At 18.8% G+C, this 22,023-nt stretch overlaps 1 protein-coding gene across 1 annotated transcript in view; it reads left to right on the forward strand.

The window, feature by feature from the left end:
• The window catches only part of LOC117181777 (pre-piRNA 3'-exonuclease trimmer-like), a 72,555-nt gene that overhangs the window by 1,338 nt on the left and 49,194 nt on the right, over positions 1-22,023 (forward strand). The window contains exons 3-5 of the mRNA XM_033374744.1: positions 6,889-7,173; positions 10,594-10,798; positions 10,887-10,988. Coding sequence (XP_033230635.1) covers positions 6,889-7,173; positions 10,594-10,798; positions 10,887-10,988 — 592 coding nt within the window. The remainder of the gene's footprint in view (positions 1-6,888; positions 7,174-10,593; positions 10,799-10,886; positions 10,989-22,023) is intronic.

Consider the following 22,023-nt stretch of genomic DNA (forward strand, 5'->3'; position numbering starts at 1 on the left):
AAACTTGAAATATTAAAAATAATTTTTCTTCTGTAGAAATATTCGATTATTGCATTTTAATCAATAATTAATATTTTTAACAAAAATGAATTTATTATTCAGAAATTTTTTTCAAGTGGGAATATCATTTTTCGGGATTATTATGCCCCATTAAAATATTCTTATCAAAGGAAAATTTGTTTATAAATATTATTTAATTATTAAAAATAAAATAATCAAATATTTGAATTAAAAAATATATATTGTTGTTTACAGATTTTAAAATTAATGTTTGAATTTAAAATAACAATAATTGGAAAAACATTTCATCCAGAAATATATATTTTTTTAATTACTGTTATTTTAAATTCAAAGAATAATTTTTTTTCTACAAAAATGTTGGATTATTGTATTTTTAATAAATAAATATTGAAAAAAAGTTAATTATTCAAAGTCGGAAATTTTATTATTTGGAAATTTTATTTTTCGGGATTTTTCAGTCCCAATAAAATATTCTTATCAAAGGAAAATTTGTTTATAAATATTATTTAATTATTAAAAATAAAATAATCAAATATTTGAATTAAAAAATATATATTGTTGTTTACAGATTTTAAAATTAATGTTTGAATTTAAAATAACAATATTTGGAAAAACCTTTCATCCAGAAATATATATTTTTTTAATTACTGTTATTTTAAATTCAAGAAATTTTTTTTTCTTCAAAACTATTGGATTATTGTATTTTTAATTTAATAAATATTGAAAAAAAAAATAATTGTTAAAATTCGGGAATTTTATTATTTGGAAATTTTCTTTTTCGGGATTTTTCAGTCCCTATCAAATATTCTTATCAAAGTAAAATTCTTTTGGAAACAATATCTTTAGTGTTTAAAGCCTGTAAAATTAATGTTTTTGAGTTTAAAATAGCAATAATTTTAGAATCTTTAAATGTTAAAAATAATTTTTCTTCTATAAAAATATTCGATTATTGTATTTTGATCAATAATTAATATTTTTAACAAAAATTAATTTATTTTTTGGAAAATTTGGTAATAAATATTATTCAATTATTAAAAATAAAATAATAAAAATATTGTTAGTGTGTACAGAATTTAAAATTAATGTTTGAATTTAAATGAATAGTAATTTGGAAAACATTTCATCCAGAAATATATATTTTTTCAATTATTGTTATTTTAAATTCAAAGAATAATTTTAGAAACTTATACATGTTATTCTTTTCTATGAAAATATTGAACTATTCTATTTTCAATAAATAAATATCGAAAAAAATTTAATTGTTCAAATTCGGGAATTTTCTTATTCGGAAATTGTATTATTTGGAAATTTTATTTTTTAGTGGTTTTCAGTCCCAATCCAATGTTCTTATCAAAGTAAAATTTGATTATAAACATGATTTAATTTTTAAAAACCCAATAATCAAATATTTCAATTGAAAAATATATATTGTTAATGCTTAAAGCTTGTAAAATTAATGTTTGAATTTAAAATAACAATAATTTGAAAAATGTTTCATCCAGAAATATATTTTTTTAAAATTATTATTATTTTAAATTCAAGCAACAATTTTAGAAATTAAAAAAAAATCATTTTTTCTACAAAAATATTGGATTATCGAATTTTTAGTAATCAAATATTGATTACAAAAATTAATTATTTAAATTCGGCAATTTTACTTTTCGAGATTTTTTAAATTAGGTAATATTATAAACTGGGGGGGGGGGGGTATTATTCTTAAATATTATCCGGCGATTTCATTGTTTGAAAATTTGAATAATCGGGAATTAAAAAATATATTTTTAGTATTCAAAGCTCGTAAAATTAATATTTGAATTTAAAATAACAATAATTAAACAAAACATTTCATCCAAAAAAATATATTTTTTTAATTATTGTTGTTTTATATTCAAGCAATTATTTTAGAAACTATAAAAAATAATTTGTTTCTATGAAAATATCGGACCATTGTGTTTTTAATAAATAAATATTGAAAAAAAGTTAATTGTTCAAATTCGGGAATTTTATTATTTGGAGATTTTATTTTTCGGGATTTTTTAATCGCAATAAAATATCCGAATTGGAAAATTACTCAATTGTAAAATTCAAGAAATTAAACAATTAAAACTTTTTCATATCACACCTTGTAACGTTTTTCAAACAAAATATAAATAAATTTAAAATTAGATTTTTGCGAATGCTTTTTGTATTTTTTTTTTCAAATTCTATGCGCATTAAAAAAATGCCTCATCCAAAAATATTTTATTTAAAATTATTGTTATTTTAAATTCAAACAATTTTCGAAATTAAAAATTATATTTTATTATTTTATTTGTAATCAATAAAATATATTTACAAAAAGGTTCCAATTTTTTAAATTTTCTTATTCGGATATTTTATAATTCGGCAATTTTCTGTCGTGAATTTTATTATTCGGCAATTTTACAAATCGATATTTTTATTTTTATTTAATTTTATTATTCAGGAATTTTATTTTTCAGAATTTTTCAGTCCCAATTAAATATTCTTATCAATGTAAAATTTTTTTATAAACAGTATTGAATTATTAAAAATACAATAATTAAATATAACAATAACAATGATTGGAAAAATAGTGCTTCTAAAAAAATATATTTTTTCAATTGCCGTCATTTTTCATTTAAACATCAATTTTAGACAGTTATTAAAAATAAATTTATTCTCTATAAATATTGGATAACTGTATTTTTAATAAATAAATATTAATAAAAAAATTAACTGTTTAAATTCGGAAGTTTTATTCTTGAGGACTTTTATTATTAGAGAATTTTATAATACGGAAATTTTACATTTTTAAAAAACATTTTTAAAATCTGTAAACATTTTTATAAATCCTGTGACAAAAATATTTTATTATTGTATTTTTAATAAATAAATCATATTTATTTTAAAAACAATTCTTTTAATGCTTAAATTCGGAAATTTTGTAACTCGGCATCTTGCTGTCGGGATTTTTAAATTTAGGTAATTTTATAATTACGAAAAATTGATTTGTTTTCTAGTTTTCTAACTTGGCAATTTCATATGGTTGGAAATTTAATGTTTGTGTTCTGAAATTTTTTGAAAAAAGACGCAATTTTTAAAAATAATAACTTTCAAGCAAAACACGAATTTTTAGAAAAATTGTTAAATTTCTTAGGAAGTAAATTAATTTATCATCAGAGCTAAATTTGCAACTAAAAATAATAAAATTTCAATCAAGAAGATTAATTTTTTACAGAAGAAAGCGAATTTTAAAAATATACATTACATATTTACTAAGCAATTAAATTTTGAATTAAAAAATATAAATTTTGATGAAAAAAAATGAGTTTTTAACCAAGCAGTTGAATTTTCAACTAAAAATGATCAATTGTCATTAAAACTTAAGAATTTTCAACTAGAAAATATAGATTTTTAACAAAAATGAAATATTTATATTTTTAATCTAGAAATTAATTTTTTTACAAAGAAAATATTTAATATTTAAGTAAATGATAAAATTTGAACCTAAGAGATGAGTTTTCAACTAAAAAAGATAAATTTACAATAAAATATGCATAAGTTAAATTTCCATTTAAAAAAGTTAGTTTTCAAATAAATAAAAAAACAATTTTCAAGAAAATAGTTCAGTTTTCAAACAAGAAAAAATGAATTTTTTAACAAAATTGTGGAATTTCTTACAAGTCAGATTAATTTTTAACCAAATAATTGAATTTTTAATCAAAAACATAAATTTTCAATTGAGAAAAGAAATTTGCAAATAAAGTGAAGAATATTTTACTGAAATAGTTAAATAAACAGTTTAAACTAAATTTTCCACCAAACAAACAACGACATTTTCAACATAATAGTTAAATTTTTAACTTGCGAGATGAAGTTTCATCTAAAAAAGGTAAATTTACAATCAGAAATGCATAAGTAAAATTTTCAGGCGAAAAAGTTAATTATGAAACAAAAAAACGAGTTTTCAAGAAAGTAGTTCATTTTTCTAACAACAAAAAATGACTTTTTTTAACAAAATTGTGGAGTTTTCTACAATTTTAATTTATTTTTTGACCAAATAATTACATTTTTAATCAAAAACGTAAATTTGTAACCTAAGAGATCAATTTTCAACTAAAAAAGATAAATTTACAATCAAAGATTCATAATTTAAATTTTCAGTTGAAAAATTTAATTTTCAAGCAAAAAAAACGAATAAAAAATAATAGTGAAGTTTTTAAATAACAAAAAATGACTTTTTAACAAAATTGTGGAATTTTCTACAATTTTAATTTAATTTTTAATCAAAAACACAACTGTTCAATCTAAGAAATGAAGTTTCAACAAAAAAAGTTAAATTTACAGTAAAAAGTGCATGAGTTAAATTTCCAGTTGAAAAAGTTAATTTTCAAGTTAAAAAAAAACGAATTAAAAAAAACAGTTAAATTTTAATTTAATTTTTAACGAAATAATTGAATTTTTAATCAAAAACATAAATGTTTAACCTAAGAGATAAATTTTCAACTAAAAAAGATAAATTTACAATCAAAGATTCATAAGTTAAATTTTCAGTTGAAAAATTTAATTTTCAAGCAAAAAAAAATTATAAAAAATAATAGTGAAGTTCTTAAACAACAAAAAATGACATTTTTAACAAAATAACGGAATTTTCTACAAATTATGTAGATTAATTTTTAACCAATTAATTTAATTTTCCATGAAAAACATAAATTTTTAATCAAGAAGATGAACGTTCAACTAAACTGAAGAATATTTCAATTTAATTTAGTTAAATTTACAGTTAAAAATAAATTTTCCATAAAAAGACAACGAATTTTTGAAGAAAGTACTTACATTTTTAACCTGAGAGATGAATTTTCAATCAAAAAGATTTATTTAGAATCAAAAAATACATGAGTTAAATTTTCAGTTGGAAAAGTTCATTTTTAACCAAAAAAAAAACAGATTTTTAAAAAAATATTTTAGTTTTCAAACAAGAACAAAATTAATTTTTAGATCAAAATTGTGGAATTTTCTACAAATTAGATTAATTTTTAACCAAGTAATTGAATTTTCAATAAAAAACATAAATTTTTTATCAAATTTTCAAGCAAAAAAAAACGAATTTTAAAAAAATAGTTAATTTTTCAAACCAAAAAATGACTTTAATTTTTAAACAAAAGTAAAACGAGTTTTCAAGTAAATAGTTCAGTTTTCAAACAACAAAAAATTATTTTTTTAATTTTATACAAGTTATATTAATTTTTTTTCTAAATAATTGAATTTTTAATGAAAAACATAAATTTTCAACCTAGGAGATGAATTTTTATCTAAAAAAGATAAATTAACAGTCAAAAATGCATAAGTTAAATTTTCAGTTTAAAAAATTAATTTTAAAGCAAAAAATACGGATTTAAAAAAAAAAATTTCAGTTTTTAAACAACAAAAAATGACTTTTTAAACAAATTATGGCATTTTCTATAAGTTGGATTAATTTTTAACCAAATAATTAAATTTTGAATCAAAAACATAAATTTGTAATAAAGAAGATAAATTTTTTAATAAACTGAAGAATATTTAACTGGAATAGTTAAATTTGCAGTTGAAAATAAATTTTAGATAAAAAAGAACGACTTTTTCAACATAATAGATACATTTTCAACCTAAGAATTTAATTTTAATCCAAAAAGATAAATTTAGAATCAGAAATGCAGAAGTTAAATTTTGAATTGAAAAAGTTAATTTTTAAAGAAAAAAAAAACGATTTTTCAACAAATTAGTTAAATTTTCAAACAACAAAAAATAACTTTTTAACAAAATTGTGGAATTTTCTACAAGTTAGATTAATTTTTAGCCAAACAATTGAATTTTTAATCAAAAACATAATTTTTCAACCTAAGAGATGAGTTTTTAACTAAAAAAGATATATTGACAGTTAAAAATGTATAAGTTAAATTTTCAGTTTGAAAAGTAAATTTTCAAGCAAAAAAAACGGAGTTTAAAAAAAAATTTCGGTTTTCAAACAACAAAAAAAATACTTTTTAACCAAATTGTGGAATTTTCTACAAGCTAGATTAATTTTTGACCAAATAATTGAATTTTTAATTAAAAAAGTAAATTTTGAACTAAAGTGAAAAATATTTAACTGTAATAGTTACATTAACAGTTAAAAATAAATCTTCTATCAAAGAACGTCTTTTTGAACAAAATAGTTTAAATTTTCAATCTAAGAGGTGAATTTTTAATTTAAAACAAATAGCCAAAAAATGTTGTGTTTTTTTTAAAAGTATTTCAACTTTCAACCACTTAGTTAAATTTTAATTAAAAAGATAAATTAAAAATAAAAAAATCCATGCGTTAATTTTTCAGTTTAAAAAATTGATTCTGAAAAAAAATGAATTAAAAAAAAAACAGTTAAGTTTTCAACAACAAAAAATGGACTTTTTAACAAAATCGTGAAATTTTCTACAAAGTATTTTAATTTTTAACAAAAAAATAAATAAATTCTTAAAGTAAAATCTTGTTTTGGTAAAAAAAATTGATCCTCTTGTTTGAAAATATTTTTTTTCAAAATTCAATTGCTTTTTTTAAAATCAATCTACTTTATAAAAAAAATTAATATTCTTGTTTCAAAATTTAGATTTTTCGTTGAAAATTCAATTACTGAGTTAAAAATTAATCTACTTTTTTAGAAAATTCAACAATGTTGTTAAATTTTCGGAATTTTGTATTAATTTTTCTTTTAATTAAATAATTACTTTTTGTTCGCGTTTTTTTTTTAATTTCAATTAATTTTGGAGGCAATATGCGTGGAAATTCGAGAGAGCAGAAAATTTCCAGGCATTTTTGGACTAGCCTGGTAAAAATTCTAAAATTTTTTTAAAGTTCGCTTACACCGGAATTTCATATCTTGACGAAGCAGATGAAATTGAGTTGAGAAACGAATTGCATGAGGATATTTTAATGCGACATTTGGAACGATTTATTTCGAATAAAGATTCCGATGAACTTCGAGATTCTCGAAACAAAGTTGCTGATTGGTTGAGGCAAAAGACGGAACCTTATGCTGCAATGGAGATAGAAACGGATTCACCCTTTCTGCAATATCTTATGCACAAAGAGCTGAGATATCAATTTCCGGATATTTGGACCTACCCAGGAAAAAGAAAGGTAATTTTTTTTATTTTTTTTTAATTACAGGAATTTAAAATTTTTAAATTTAAAATTTTTTAAATTTAAAATTTTAAAAATTTTAAATTTTGTTTAGAAAATAATTACCCTTTTTATTTTTAAACAAAGGATATTTGAAAATAAAATATTATAATTAGACGGTGAATTTTCTGAAATTAGAAACTTTGGAGATTTATAAGAATCAGTGGTCGTTTTGGATCTTAGAAAGTATTATATTTAAAATTGGAATATAATACTGCAAGTGGTGAATTTAGAAAAAGAATTATTCATTATTTTTTAATATAATTTTTAAATTGGCAATTGAGAGGATTAATTTTCTACCGAAAACGAGGAATTTTTAATAAAAATACATACATTTTCAAACTTGTTGTTGAATTTTCAACAAAATTGGCAAACTTTCAATCAAATAATTGAATTTTCAACCAAGAGGATTACTTTTCTATAGAAAAATATGAGTTTTCAACAAAAATACATAATTTTTTTACTTTGTAGTTGAATTTTCAACCAAAAGGATCGATTTTCTACTCAAAAGATGAATTTTCAACCAAAATACATCAATTTTTAATCTTGTCATTGAATTTTTAACAAAAACGAATTAAAAAAATAGTTAAATTTTCAAACAAAAAAATGACTTTTTAACAAAATTGTGAATTTTTCTACAATTTTAATTATTATTAACCTAAGAGAATAATTTTCAACTAAAAAAGATAAATTTACAATCAAAGATTCATAAGTTAAACTTTCAGTTGAAAAATTTAATTTTTGAGCAAAAAAAACGAATAAAAAATAATAGTGAAGTTTTTAAACAAAAAAAAATGACATTTTTAACAAAATCGTGGCATTTTCTACAAAGTATGTAAATTAATTTTTAAACAAGTAATTGAATTTTAATGAAAAACATAAATTTTTAATTAAGAAGATGAACGTTCAACTAAACTGAAGAATATTTAAATTTAAATTTAGTTAAATTTACAGTTAAAAATAAATTTTCCAGAAAAAAACAACGACTTTTTCAAGAAAATGGTTACATTTTTAACCTAAGAGATGAATTTTCAATCCAAAGATTTGTTTAGAATCAAAAAATACATGAGTTAAATTTTCAGTTGGAAAAGTTTATTTTTAACCAAAAAAAAAAACAGATTTTTAAAAAAATATTTCAGTTTTCAAAAAAGAACAAAATTAATTTTTGGGTCAAAATTGTGGAATTTTCTACAAATTAGATTAATTTTTAACCAAGTAATTGAATTTTTAATAAAAAACATAAATCTTTAATCAAATAGATGAATTTTTAACTAAACTGAAGAATAGTTAAATTTACAGTTAAAAATAAATTTTCCACCAAAAAAAGAACGACTTTTTCAACATAATAGTTACATTTTTAACCTAAGAGATGAATATCAGTTAAATTTTCCGTTGAAAAAGTTAATTTTCAAGAAAAAAACGAATTTAAAAAAAATAGTTCAGTTTTCAAACTACAAAAAATTATATTCTTATTCTTATATACTACCTTGTAGTTGAATTTTCAACAAAATTGGCAAACTTTCAATCAGATAATTGAATTTTCAACCAAGAGGATTACTTTTCTATAGAAAAATATGAGTTTTCAACAAAAATACATCAATTTTTAAGCTTGTAATTGAATTTATCTATTTCGATACAAAATTAATATTATTGGTTTAAAATTCAAACAAAAGGTTGAAAATTTATGTTTTCTTGTTGAAAATTCAACTTTTTCGGCAGAAAATTTATATTCTTCGTTGAGAATTCCCCTATTTGTATAAGAATTTGTATTTTTTGTAGAAAATTCAAAAATAAAATTGCAAATTACTTTTGTTGAAAATTACCTTTTTCGGTAGAAAATTAATCTTACTCGTTAAAAATTCAACTATTTGATTAATTGTTTACCTTTTTTGTTGTAAAATCCAATTGCAATGTAAAAAATGATGTATTTTTGTCGAAAATTTATCTTATCTGTAGAAAATAATTCCCCTTGACTGAAAATTCAATTATTTGCTTAAAAGTTCATGTCTTTGGTAAAAAAAACATCTTTTCTAAAAGAAAATATCCTTTTTCACGCTTCTGACTTTTAATTGTCTAAGACTATATAAGTTAATTAAAAAATTCTTTTGATTAAAATGTAGGCTTAAACATTAAAAATCTAAAATAAATAATTTTTAAAGTGAAATATTTTTTAATTTCGCATTCTAAACGGAATGATATAATATCATTTTTTTAATGAAGAAAAGAGTGAAAATTCATCTTCTTGATTGAAAATCTAAATATATTATTAGTAGAAAATTGATTAAAAATTCAACTATTTTGTCAAAAATTGAAATAATCTGCAGAAAATTCAACAAATTTTCTAAAAAGTAATTTTTTATATTATATATTAAATATTATTATATTATTTATTCATTACTTTATAAATTATCAGAATTTAAATAATTGTAAAATTATTAACAACAAATATCCCTGACCCTGAAAAATGTTTGCGAACCGGAAAAAATCGGGATTTTTTCATTTATTTTTTTATTGAAACTGCCAATCCAAATCCAAAAGAACGAATTATACGTCCAGAAAGACAAATTTACAACAAAACATTCTAATTTTCGACCAAATAAAAAATTAATTTTCAACAAATTAGTCGAATTTTCCAAAAAATTACGAAATGTTTAAGAAAGCATTCACGTTTTCAAGCTTAAAAACAAATTTTTTAAAAGACATTAAATTTTCAACAAAAAAGTTCATTTTTATCGTAAAAGATTAATCTTCAATCCAAAAAATTCCTTTTTTTATTCAAAAAGGCGCATTTTTAATAAAATAGTTCAATTTTCCAGGAAATTGTAAGCCAAAAAGACGAATTTTTCAGAAAAAAGTCTAATTATCAACAAAAAAATTCATTTTTACCAATAAAGATGAATTTTCAATAAAAAAAGTACATATTTTATAAAAGATTATTCTTCAATCCAAAAGAAAGAATTTTCCATTCAGAAAGACAAATTAACAACAAAACAATATAATTTTCGACCAAATGAAAAATAAATTTTTAACAAAATATTAGATTTTTCAAAAAAAATTTCGAAATTTTGAAGAAACCATTTACGTTTTCAAACCAAAAAATCATAAAAGATTCATCTTTAATTTAAAAAAATGCTTTTTTTTTATTCAAAAAGACGCATTTTTACTCAAATAGTTAATTTTTGAAGAAAATTAAAAAATTTTTAATCAAGAAAGATAAATTTTTAACAACAAAAAATTAATTTTCTTCTATAAAAAATTAATATTCAATCAGAAAAAGAACGTATTGTTTTTTAATTAAAAATTGTTTTTTATTTAAACAATTTTTTAATTAAAAATGTTTTTTTATTAAAACAACAATAAAAATTGATTTCTTTTTAGGTAATAGTAATTAAAGTTGCAAAGGACGAGCGACACGATTTAGAGGTAAAAGAAGGCGACGAGTTAGATCAAACTTTATTGGATTACTACATTGGATTTTCGAAAGTATTTAAGCTAATGGTTACTTTGAAAAAACCCATTGTCGGGCACAATGTTTTAACTGATTTGATGTATATGCATCAACAATTTTACAAATCCTTGCCAAGTAATATTAATTTATTATCTTAAAATTAAATATTCGAGATTTCTTAATTCTATAATTCTAATTTTATTTATTTATTTATTTATTTCAGAAAAGTATACTGAATTTAAGGAAAATATTCATAGACTTTTTCCTTTGGTCTATGATACGAAACTTCTTAGTTACGAATTGAGAAAAACTCTTCAAAAAGAAGGTGTGTATTTTATAATTTTTTTATTTATACAAATATTAGATAGTTATATTTCACCCTTTTTTTTCTATCCTATTTTCCCCATTTTTTGAAGAAATTTATTCTTTTTTTTTTCGCCTAAATGCAAACTGAATTCAGAATTGATGAAACTAATAAGAAAATCCAAATATTTTGGGTTTAAAGTTGATTATTTTTGGTCAAAAATTTTATTATTTGGTTGAAAATTGAATTATTTTGTTGAAAATTCAATTATTTCGTTGAAAATTCATATATTTTTTGGTTCAAAGTTGATTATTTCTTACCAAAAATTCTATTATTTAGTTAAAAATGGAAATATTAGGTTGAAAATTGAATTATTTTGTTTAATATTAAATTAATTGGTTGAAAATTTAATTGTTTTGGTGAATATTCAACTATTTCTGATAAATTACATAATTTCAGCGAAAAGACATCGTTGGGCGAAAATTATTATAATTTTCGAATTGGAGAATAATTTTTTATAAAAGTAGTCTTTTTTTTATTCAAAATTCATTTTTATTGGTCAAAATTAATTTTTTGTTGAAAATTAAACTTTCTTTGAAAACATTTTTTTTGTTTGGCTTGAAAATTTAATTAATTTCTTAAAAATGTTTTTTTTTTAATTGTGTATTTCTAGATAAAAAAGTTTGTTCTTTTTCATTGAAGAATAATCTTTTATTATAGAAATGTCTTTTTTTTATTTCGTATTTTTCGCTTGAAAATTTAACTGTTTTATTAAAAATGCGTCTTCTTGAGTAAAAAAGGCATTTTTGGATTAAAGATTAATCTTTTTTGGTAGAAATGTCTTTGTTTTTTTTTAAATTTATCTTTTTTGGTGAAAAAAAAATGAACTTTTTATGAAAATAAACTTTTTGTTGAAAATTTAACTGGTTTCTTCAAAATGTGTTTTTTTTTTGTTAAATGTTTCTTTATAGATAGAAAATTTGTTATTTTTGATCGAAGAATAATCTTTTAGTATAGAAAAGTTTTTTTTTAATTCGTATTTTTGACTTGAAAATTTAACTTTCTGTTTAAAAATTCAAAAATGTTCTTGAAAATTTAACTATTTTATTAAAAGTGCGTATTTTTGAATAAAAAGGGGCATTTTTTTAAATTGAAGATTAATCTTTTATAATAACAAATTAATTTTTTTGTCGAAAATTATACCGTCTTCTAAAAAATTCGTCTTTTTACCTGAAAATGTAACTATTTTGTTTAAATATTGTCTTTTTGAAACTTTTATAGTAAACGCTTCATTTTTTAAATAAAAAATTCATTTTAAACTAAAGATTAATCTTTTATGGTAGAAATCTAATTTTCTTTTTTAAATTCATCTTTTCTGGTGAAAAAAATGAACTTTTTTTAAAAATTGTACTGATTTCTATAAAATTAAATTCTTTTTTTGAAAATGTAATTATTTTGTTTAAAATTGTTTGGTGAAAATAGATTTTTTTGATGAAAAGGAACATTTTTGTGGAAAATTTAACTGTCTTTCTAAAAAATTCTTTTTTGGCTTGAAAACGTAAATTATTTCTTCAAAATTTCAATTTTTAAAAAAAAATTCTACTATTTTGTTAAAAACGAATTTTTTATTTAGTCGAAAATCATGTTTTGTTGAAATTTTTTTGTTTGAAATAAAAAATTAATTCTCTCTGATTGAATATTAATGTTTTAAATGAGAAAAGTAATTTTTTGTTGTTAAAAGTTAATCTTTTTTTGTGAAAATGAATTTTTTTGTTGGTAATTTAACTGTCTCCTACAAAAATTTTTTTTGTTTGGCTTGAAAATTTAACTAATTTCTTCCAAATATATTTTTTTAAATATGTTTTTCTAGATAAAAAAAAATAGTTCTTTTTGATCGAAGAATAATTTTTTATTATAGAAAAGTCTTTTTTAAATTCGTATGTTTAGCTTGAGAATTTAACTTTTTGGTTAAAAATTCAAAAATTTTCTCGAAAATGTAACTATTTTATTAAAAATGCGTCTTTTTGAATAAAAAGGGGCAATTTTCTGAATTGAAGATTAATCTTTTATGATAAAAAATTAATTTTTTGTTTAAAATTATACCGTGTTCTACAAAATTTGTCTTTTTACCTGAAAATATAACTAGTTACTTCTCAAATTTTGTTGTTGTTGAAAGTGTAACTGTTTTCTTGAAAATTTATCTTTCTTTTAATCGAAAATTCATTCTTTCTGACAGAATATTAATTTTTTATAGAAGAAAATTAATTTTTTGTTGTTAAAAATTCATCTTTCTTGGTTAAAATGGATTTTTTTTTTAAATTTAACTGTCTAAAACAAAAAAATTTTTTGCTTAAAAATTGTACTGATTCTTTAAAAATTTAATTCTTTTTTTGAAAATGTAACTATTTTGTTTAAAATTGTTCTATCTATATATTTAATAGTAGAAAAGTTTTTTTTAAACTTCGTCTTTCGGCTTGAAAATTTAACTTTTTGGTTGAAAATTTTTTAATTTTCCTGAAAAATTAACTATTGCATTAAAAATGAGTTTTTTTTAAATAAAAAAGGCATTTTTTTAAAATTAAAGATTAATATTTTATGGCTTTTTTGCTTGAAAACGTAAATGGTTTCTTCAAAATTTCTAAATTTTTTTGTAAAATCTACTATTTTGTTAAAAATATATTTTTCATTTGGTCGAAAATTATAATGTTTTGTTGTTAATTTGTCTTTCTGGATGGAAAATTCTTTCTTTTGGATTGAAGAATAATCTTTTATAAAATATGTCTTTTTATTATTGAAAATTCATCTTTGTTGGTAAAAATGAATTTTTTTGTTGAAAATTAGAATTTCTTCTAAAAAATTCGTCTTTTTGGCTTGCAAATTTAACTATTTTCTTTTCAAAATTTCATTTTTTTGTCTGAAAATGTAACTGTTTTGTTGATAATTCTTTTTTTTTTCAATAAAAAAATTCGTTCTTTCTGATTGAATGAATATTAATGTTTTATAGGAGAAAAGTAATTTTGTTTGTTGAAAATTCAACTGTCTTCTACAATTTTTTGCATTTTTTTTATTATGTCTTTCTAGATAAAAATTTTTTTTCGATTGAAGAATAACCTTTTATTATAGAAAAGTATTTTTTTAATTCGTATGTTTGGCTTAAAAATTCAATTTTTTTGGGAAAAATTAAAAAATTTCCTGGAAAATTGAACTATTTTATTAAAAATTCGCTTTTTTGAATAAAAAGGGAATTTTTTTGGATTGAAGATTAATCTTTTATGATAAAAATGAACTTTTTTCTTAAAAATGTAACTGTCTTTTAAAAAAATTGTTTTTGGCTTAAAAACGTGAATGATTTCTTCAAAATTTCGTAATTTTTTTGGAAAATTCGACTATAATTTTTTATTTGGTCGAAAATTATAATGTTTTGTTGTAAATTTGTCTTTCTGGATTTATAATTCATTCTTTTGGATTAGAGAATAACCTTGTATGAAAGAATTTTTTTTTTTGCAATTGAAAATTCATCTTTATTCACTTTCTTTTATTATTTTTTTTTCTTGAAAATTTAACTGATTTCTTTAAAATTTCATTCTTTTTTTGAAAATGTAACTATTTTGCTGAAAATTTGTCTTTCGAGATCTTTTATAATAGAAAAGTATTTTTTTAAACTTCGTCTTTTGACCTGAAAATTCAACTTTATGATTAAAAATTCAGATATTTTTATGAAAATTGAACTATTTGCTCACAAATGCGTAATTTTTTAATAAAAAAATTAATTTTTTGAATTATATATTAATCTTTTATGGTAGAAATCTCATGTTTTTTCAAAATTTATCTTTTTTGGTGAAAAAATGAACTTGAAAATTAAAAAGCTTTCTCCAAAATTTAATTATTTTTTTTGAAAATTCGATTATTTCTTTAAAAATTCTTTTTTTATAGCTCTCTACTGAAAAATGTGGCTTTTTGGCTTGAAAATTTAACTATTTTTTAACGTTTTATTACTATTTTTTAAATCAACTTTTTTTGTTTAAAATCATTTTTTTTTTTAAATTGAAAATTCTTTTTTTTTTGTTTGAAGATTAATCTTAAATAGTAGAAAAAATATTTTGGTGTTGAAGATTTATATTAATTGGTGAAAATGAACTATTTTGTTAAAATTTAACTTTCTACTAAAAAATGTGACTTTTTTTTACTTGAAAATTTAACTATTTGTTTAAAAATTGAACTATTTTCTTGATTAAAAAAAATTATTGTTAAAAAATGAAATATTTGGTTATAAATTCAACTATTTTCTTAAAAATTGTACTATTTTTTGAAAATTTAACTCTTTAGTTAAAAATTCATATTTTTAGTCGAAAATTAAACTTTTTAATTGGAGATTAATCATTTATATTAGAAAAGTCGTATTTTTACTGTTTCAAAATTCTTCTTTCTTAACAAAAAATTTTTTTTAAATATATATATATCGTATAAAAATTCATCTTTCTTAGTGAAAATGTACTTTTTTGTTTAAAATGTAACGGTGATCTTAAAAATTTGTCTTGCAAATTTAACTATTTAGCTAAAAATTCAACTTTAAAAAAAAATAATTTTATTTCACGTCAACTATTTTGTTCAAAATGAATCTTTTTTCAATTTAAAGTTAATTTTTTTTGTTTGAAGATTAATCTTTAATGCAAAAAAAAAAATGTTTTGTGTTGCAATTTTATATTTATTGGTGTAATTGGCCTATTTTGTTAAAATATAACTTTTTAATAAGAAAATATGTCTTTTCGACTTAAAAATTTAACTATTTGTCTAAAAGTTCATCTATTTTCTTGAAATTCTTTTTTGTGATAAATTATTGTTAAAAATGGAAATATTTGGTTTAAAATTTCATTATTTTTGGAAAATTTAACTGTTTAGTTAAAAATTCATCTTTTTGGTCGAAAATTAAACTTTTTAATTGAAAATTAATAATTTATAGTAGAAAAGTCATACTTTTTTGTTTCAAAATTTATCTTTCATAGTGAAAATGAACTTTTTTTTTTGAAAATTTAACGATGATATAAGAAATTTGTTCGGTTAAAAATTTAACTACTTTCTTGCAAATTTTATTGTTTAAAAAAAAACTATTGTTAAAAATTAAACTGTTTGGTTAAAAATTCAACTATTTTAACTGTGATCTAAGAAATTTGTCTTGAAAATTGAACAATTTAAATTTAAATAATTTATAAATTTATATAATTTATATAACTAAAAAAAGAAACTCTTTTTTCAAAATGTTACTGTTTTTTGAAAAAAAACTATTGTTAAAAATTGAATTGTTTTGTTAAAAATTAACCTTTTTTTAAATTGAAAATTCATTTTTTTTAAAGATTAATCTTTGATAGTAGAGGACATATTTTAAGGTTGAATATTTATATAAAATGTAACTTTCTACTAAAAAATGTGTCTTTTTAACTTAAATATTCAATTATTTATTTAAAAATTCCTCTACTTTCTTGAAATATTTGTTTAAAAATTCATATATTTTCTTGAAAATTTTATAATTTAACTATTGAGTTAAAAATTAATCTTTTTGGTTGAAAATTAAACTTTTGAATTGAAGATTAATCTTTTATAGTCGAAATGTCATATTTTTTTGTTTCAAAATTCATTTTTCTTAGTAAAAATGAACTTTTTTGTTGAAAACTTAACGGAAATCTAAGAAATTTGTCTTGAAAATTTAACTATTTAATTTTCTAGAACTTATATTTTATAAATTTATAAATTTTACCTTATAAATTTATGCAATTTATATATTTATATAACTTAAAGTTTAACTATTTGGTTAAAAGTTCAACTATTTTCTTGAAAATTTGACTATTTTGTTAAAAATTCATCTTTTTGGTCCAAATTTCAACTTTTGAATTGAAGATTAATCGTTTATAGTAGAAAAGTTATATTTTTTGGTTTAAAAATTCATCTTTCTTAGTGAAAATGAAATTTTTTGTTAAACATTCAACTGTGTACTAAGAAATTTGTTTTTTTGGCTTGAAAATTTAACTATTTTTTAACGTTTTATTACTATTTTTTAAATCAACTTTTTTGTTTAAAATCATTTTTTTTAAATTGAAAATTCTTTTTTTTTGTTTGAAGATTAATCTTAAATAGTAGAAAAAATATTTTGGTGTTGAAGATTTATATTAATTGGTGAAAATTAACTATTTTGTTAAAATTTAACTTTTTACTAAAAAATGTGTCTCTTTTTGACTTGAAAATTAAATTATTTGTTTAAAAATTGAACTATTTTCTTGATTAAAAAAAATGTTGTTAAAAATTTAAATATTTGGTTCAAATTCAACTATTTTATTTAAAATTTCATTATTTTTTGAAAATTTAACTATCTAGTTTAGAGTTAATCTTTTTGGTAGAAAATTAAACTTTTTTAAATTGAAGATTAATCTTTTATATTAAAATAGTCATATTTTTTTGTTTAACAAATCATCTTTTTTTAATTTAAAGTTAATTTTTTGTTTGAAGATTAATCTTTAATGGAAAAAAATATTTTGGTGTTGAAGGTTTATATTAAAATTGAACTATTTCGTTAAATATTAAACTCTTTCCTTGAAAACGTTATTGTTTAATAAAAAACTATTGTTAAAAATTGAACTGTTTGGTTAAAAATTTAACTATTTTCTTGAAAATTTAACTATTTATTTAAAAATTCATCTTTTTGGTCGAAAATTAAACTTTTTCGGATTGAAGATTAATCTTTTATAGTAGAAAAGTCATATTTTTTTATTGAAAATTTCGCTTTCTTAGTGAAAATGATTTTTGTTAAAAATTTAACGGTGATCTAAGAAATGTGTCTTGAAAATTTAATTATTTAAATTTATATATTTTTTATAATTTATAAATTTTAACTTACAAATTTATATAATTCAACTATTTTTAAAAACATTTTATTACTATTTTTTAAATCGACCTTTTTCTTTAAAATTAATCCTTTTTTAAATTTAAAATTCATTTTTTTGGTTTGAAAATTAATCTTTGATAGTAGAAAACATATTTTGGGGTTGAAGATTCATATTAATTGGTGAAAATGAACTATTTTGTTAAAATGTAATTGTCTATTAAAAATGTTGTCTTTTTGAGATGAAAATTTAACTCTTTGTCTAAAAATTCAACTATTTTCTTGAAAATTTAACTATTGAGTTAAAAATTCATCTTTTTGGTCGAAAATCAAACTTTTGAATTGAAGATTAATCTTTTATAGTCGAAATGTAATATTTTTTTGTTTCAAAATTCATCTTTCTTAGTGAAAATGAACTTTTTTTTTGAAAATTTAACGATGATCTAAGAAATTGGTCTTGAAAATTTAACTATTTAAATTTATAAAACTTATAATTTATAAATTTTAACTTATAAATTAGTATAATTTATATACTTATATAACTTGAGATTTAACTATTTGTTTAAAAATTTTCTTGAAAATGTTATTGGTTAAAAAAAAACTTTTGATAAAAATTGGCTATTTTGTTAAAATATAACTTTCTATTAAAAAAATGTGTCTTTTCGACTTGAAAATTTAACTATTTGTCTAAAAATTTATCTATTTTCTTGAAATTCTTTTTTGTAATAAATTATTGTTAAAAATTGAAGTATTTGGTTAAAAATTCTACTATTTTCTTTAAAATTTCATTATTTTTTGAAAACTTAACTTTTCAGTTAAAAATTCAACTTTTTGATCGAAAATTAAACTTTTGAATTGAAAATGAATAATTTATAGTAGAAAAGTCATATTTTTTTTGTTTCAAAATTTATTTTTCTTAGTGAAAATGAATTTTTTTTTGAAAATTTAAGGTTGATATAAGAAATTTGTCTTGAAAATTTAACTATTTAAATTTATATAAATTATAATTTATATATTTATATAACTTAAAATTTATCTATTTTCTTGAAAATTTTATTGTTTTAAAAAAACTTTTGATAAAAATTGCACTATTAGGTTAAAAATTCGACTATTTTTTAAAACAGTTTATCAAAACGTTTTTAATCAACTGTTTTGTACAAAATAAATCTTTTTTTAAATTGAAAATTCATGTTTTTGGTTTGAAGATTTATCTTAAATAGTAGAAAAAATATTTTGGGGTTGGAGATTTATATTAATTGGTGAAAATGAACTATTTTTTTTTTTAAATCGAACTTTCTACTAAAAAATGTGTCTCTTTTTAACTTGAAAATGTAACTTTTAGTGTAAAAATTAATTTATTTGCTTGAAAATTTTATTTAAAAAAAAATTATTGTTAAAAATTGAACTATTTGGTTAAAAATTCAACTATTTTCTTGAAAATTTAACTATTTAGTTGAAAATTCTTCTTTTTTGGTCAAAAATTAAACTTCTGGATTGAAAATTAATAATTTATAGCAGAAAAGTCATATTTTTTAATTTGAAAAATCATATTTCTGAGCCAAAATGAACTTTTTTTTGAAAATTTAAATGTCTTCTTAGAAATTTGTCTTTTTTTCTTTAAAATTCAACTATTTTCTCAAACATTTAAATTCTATTTTTTAAATCAACTGTTTTATTAATAATTTATCTTTTTTTAAATTGATAATTCATTTTTTTAAGATTAATGTTTAATATTAGAAAAAATATTTTTGGATAAGAGATTCATATTTATTGGTGAAAATGAACCATTCTGTTAAAATGTAACTTTCTACTAAAAAAATGTGTCTTTTTGACTTTAAAATTTAACTATTTGTCTAAAAATGCATCTATTTTCTTGACATTTAAAAAAAAATTATTGTTAAAAATTGAAATATTTGATTAAAAATTCCACTATTTTCTTTAAAATTTCATTATTTTTGGAAAATTTAACTGTTTATTTAAAAATTCATCTTTTTGGTCGAAAATGAAACTTTTGAATTGAAAATTAATCATTTATAGTAGAAAAGTCTTTTTTTTGTCTCAAAATTTATCTTTCTTAGTGAAAGTTAACTTTTTTTTTGAAAATTTAACGTTGATATAAGAAATTTGTCTTGAAAATTTAACTATTTAATTTTATATAAATTATAATTTATATATTTATATAATTTAAAATTTAACTATTCGGTTAAAAAATTTAAATACTTTCTTGAAAATTATATTGTTTTTAGAAAAAAAACTATTGTTAAAAATTAAACTGTTTGGTTAAAAATTCCACTATTTTCTTTAAAATTTAACTATTTAGTTAAAAATTCATCTTTTTGGTTGAAAATTAAACTTGTTTGACTTGAAGATTAATCTTTTATAGAAGAAAAGTCACATTTTTTTGTTTAAAAGTTCATTTTTTTTAGCGAAAATGAACTTTTTTCTTGAAAATTTAACTGTGATTTAAGAAATTTGTCTTTTTGTCTTGAAAATTCACCTATATGGTTACAAATTGAACTTTTTTCGTAAATTTTTTTTTAAATAAACTATTTTGTTAAAAATGAATCTTGTTTTTTAATTTAAAATTAATTTTTTTGTTTGAAGATTTATCTGTATTAGTAGAAAAAAATATTGTGTGTTGAGGATTCACATTTATTGTTGAAAATGGCCTATTTTGTAAAAATATAGCTCTCTACTAAAAAATGTGTCTTTTTGACATGAAAATTTAACTATTTGATTAACAATTCATCAATTTTCTTGAAAATGTTATTGTTTGAAAAAAAACTTTGTTCAAAAATTGAACTGTTTGGTTAAAAATTAAACTATTTTTTTGAACGTTTTATTGCTATTTTTAAAAATCAACTGTTTTGTTTAAAATACTTTTTTTTTTAATTGAAAATTCATTTTTTTTTTTTTGGTTTGAAGATTAATATTTAATAGTAGAAAAAATATTTTGTGGTTGAAGGTTCATATTAATTGGTGAAAATGAACTATTTTGTTAAAATTTAACTTTCTGCTAAAAAATGTGACTCTTTTTTACTTGAAAATTTAACTGTTTGTTTAAAAATTGAACTATTTTCTTCATTAAAAAAAGATATTGTTAAGAATTGAACCATTTGGTTATAAATTCAACTATTTTCTTAAAAATTGTACTATTTTTTGAAAATTTAACTATTTGGTTAAAAATTAATTTAGTTAAAAAAACTATTTTGTTAAAAATTAATCTTTTTTTAAATTGAAAATTCGTTTTTTTTTTAAGATTAATCTTTAGTAGTAGAAAAAATATTTTGGGTTTAAAGATTCATATTTATTGGTGAAAATGAACTGTTTTGTTAAAATGTAACTTTCTACTAAAAAAATGTGTCTTTTTGACTTGAAAATTTAACTATTTGTCTAAAAATGCATCTATTTTCTTGACATTTAAAAAAAAAATTATTGTTAAAAATTGAAATATTTGATTGAAAATTCCACTATTTTCTTTAAAATTTCATTATTTTTGGAAAATTTAACTGTTTAATTAAAAATTCATCTTTTCGGTCGAAAATGAAACTTTTGGAGGGAAAATTAATAATTTTTAGTAGAGAAGTCATATTTTTTTTGTTAGAAAATTTATCTTTCTTAGTTAAATGAACTTTTTTTTTGAAAATTGAACGTTGATGTAAGAAATTTTTCTTGAAAATTTAACTATTTAAATTTATATATTTATGTAACTGAAAATTTAACTATTCGGTTAAAAATTTAACTAATTTCTTGAAAATTTTATTATTAAAATATAACTTGCTACTAAAAATGTGTCTTTTGACTTGAAAATTTAATTATTTGGTTAAAAATTCAACAATTTTCTTGAAAATGTTATTGCTTAACAAAAAACGATTGTAAAAAGTTGAACTATTTGGTTAAAAAATGCATCTCTTTGGTCGAAAATTAAACTTTTTCGAATTGAAAATTAAACTTTTATAGTTGAAAAGTCATATTTTTTGTTTGGAAATTCATATTTCTTAGTGAAAATAAACTCTTTTGTTGAAAATTTAACGGTGATCTTAAAAATTGGTCTTGATCATGTAACTATTTAAATTTATATAACTTATAATTTATAAATTTATATAATTTATAATTTATACATTTATATAACTTAAAAATTTAACTATTTTCTTAAAAATGTTTTTGTTTTTTGAAAAAAAAACT

The sequence above is a fragment of the Belonocnema kinseyi genome, chromosome 10 (assembly GCF_010883055.1).
Source record: "Belonocnema kinseyi isolate 2016_QV_RU_SX_M_011 chromosome 10, B_treatae_v1, whole genome shotgun sequence".
NCBI classification, from domain to species: Eukaryota; Metazoa; Arthropoda; class Insecta; order Hymenoptera; family Cynipidae; genus Belonocnema; species Belonocnema kinseyi.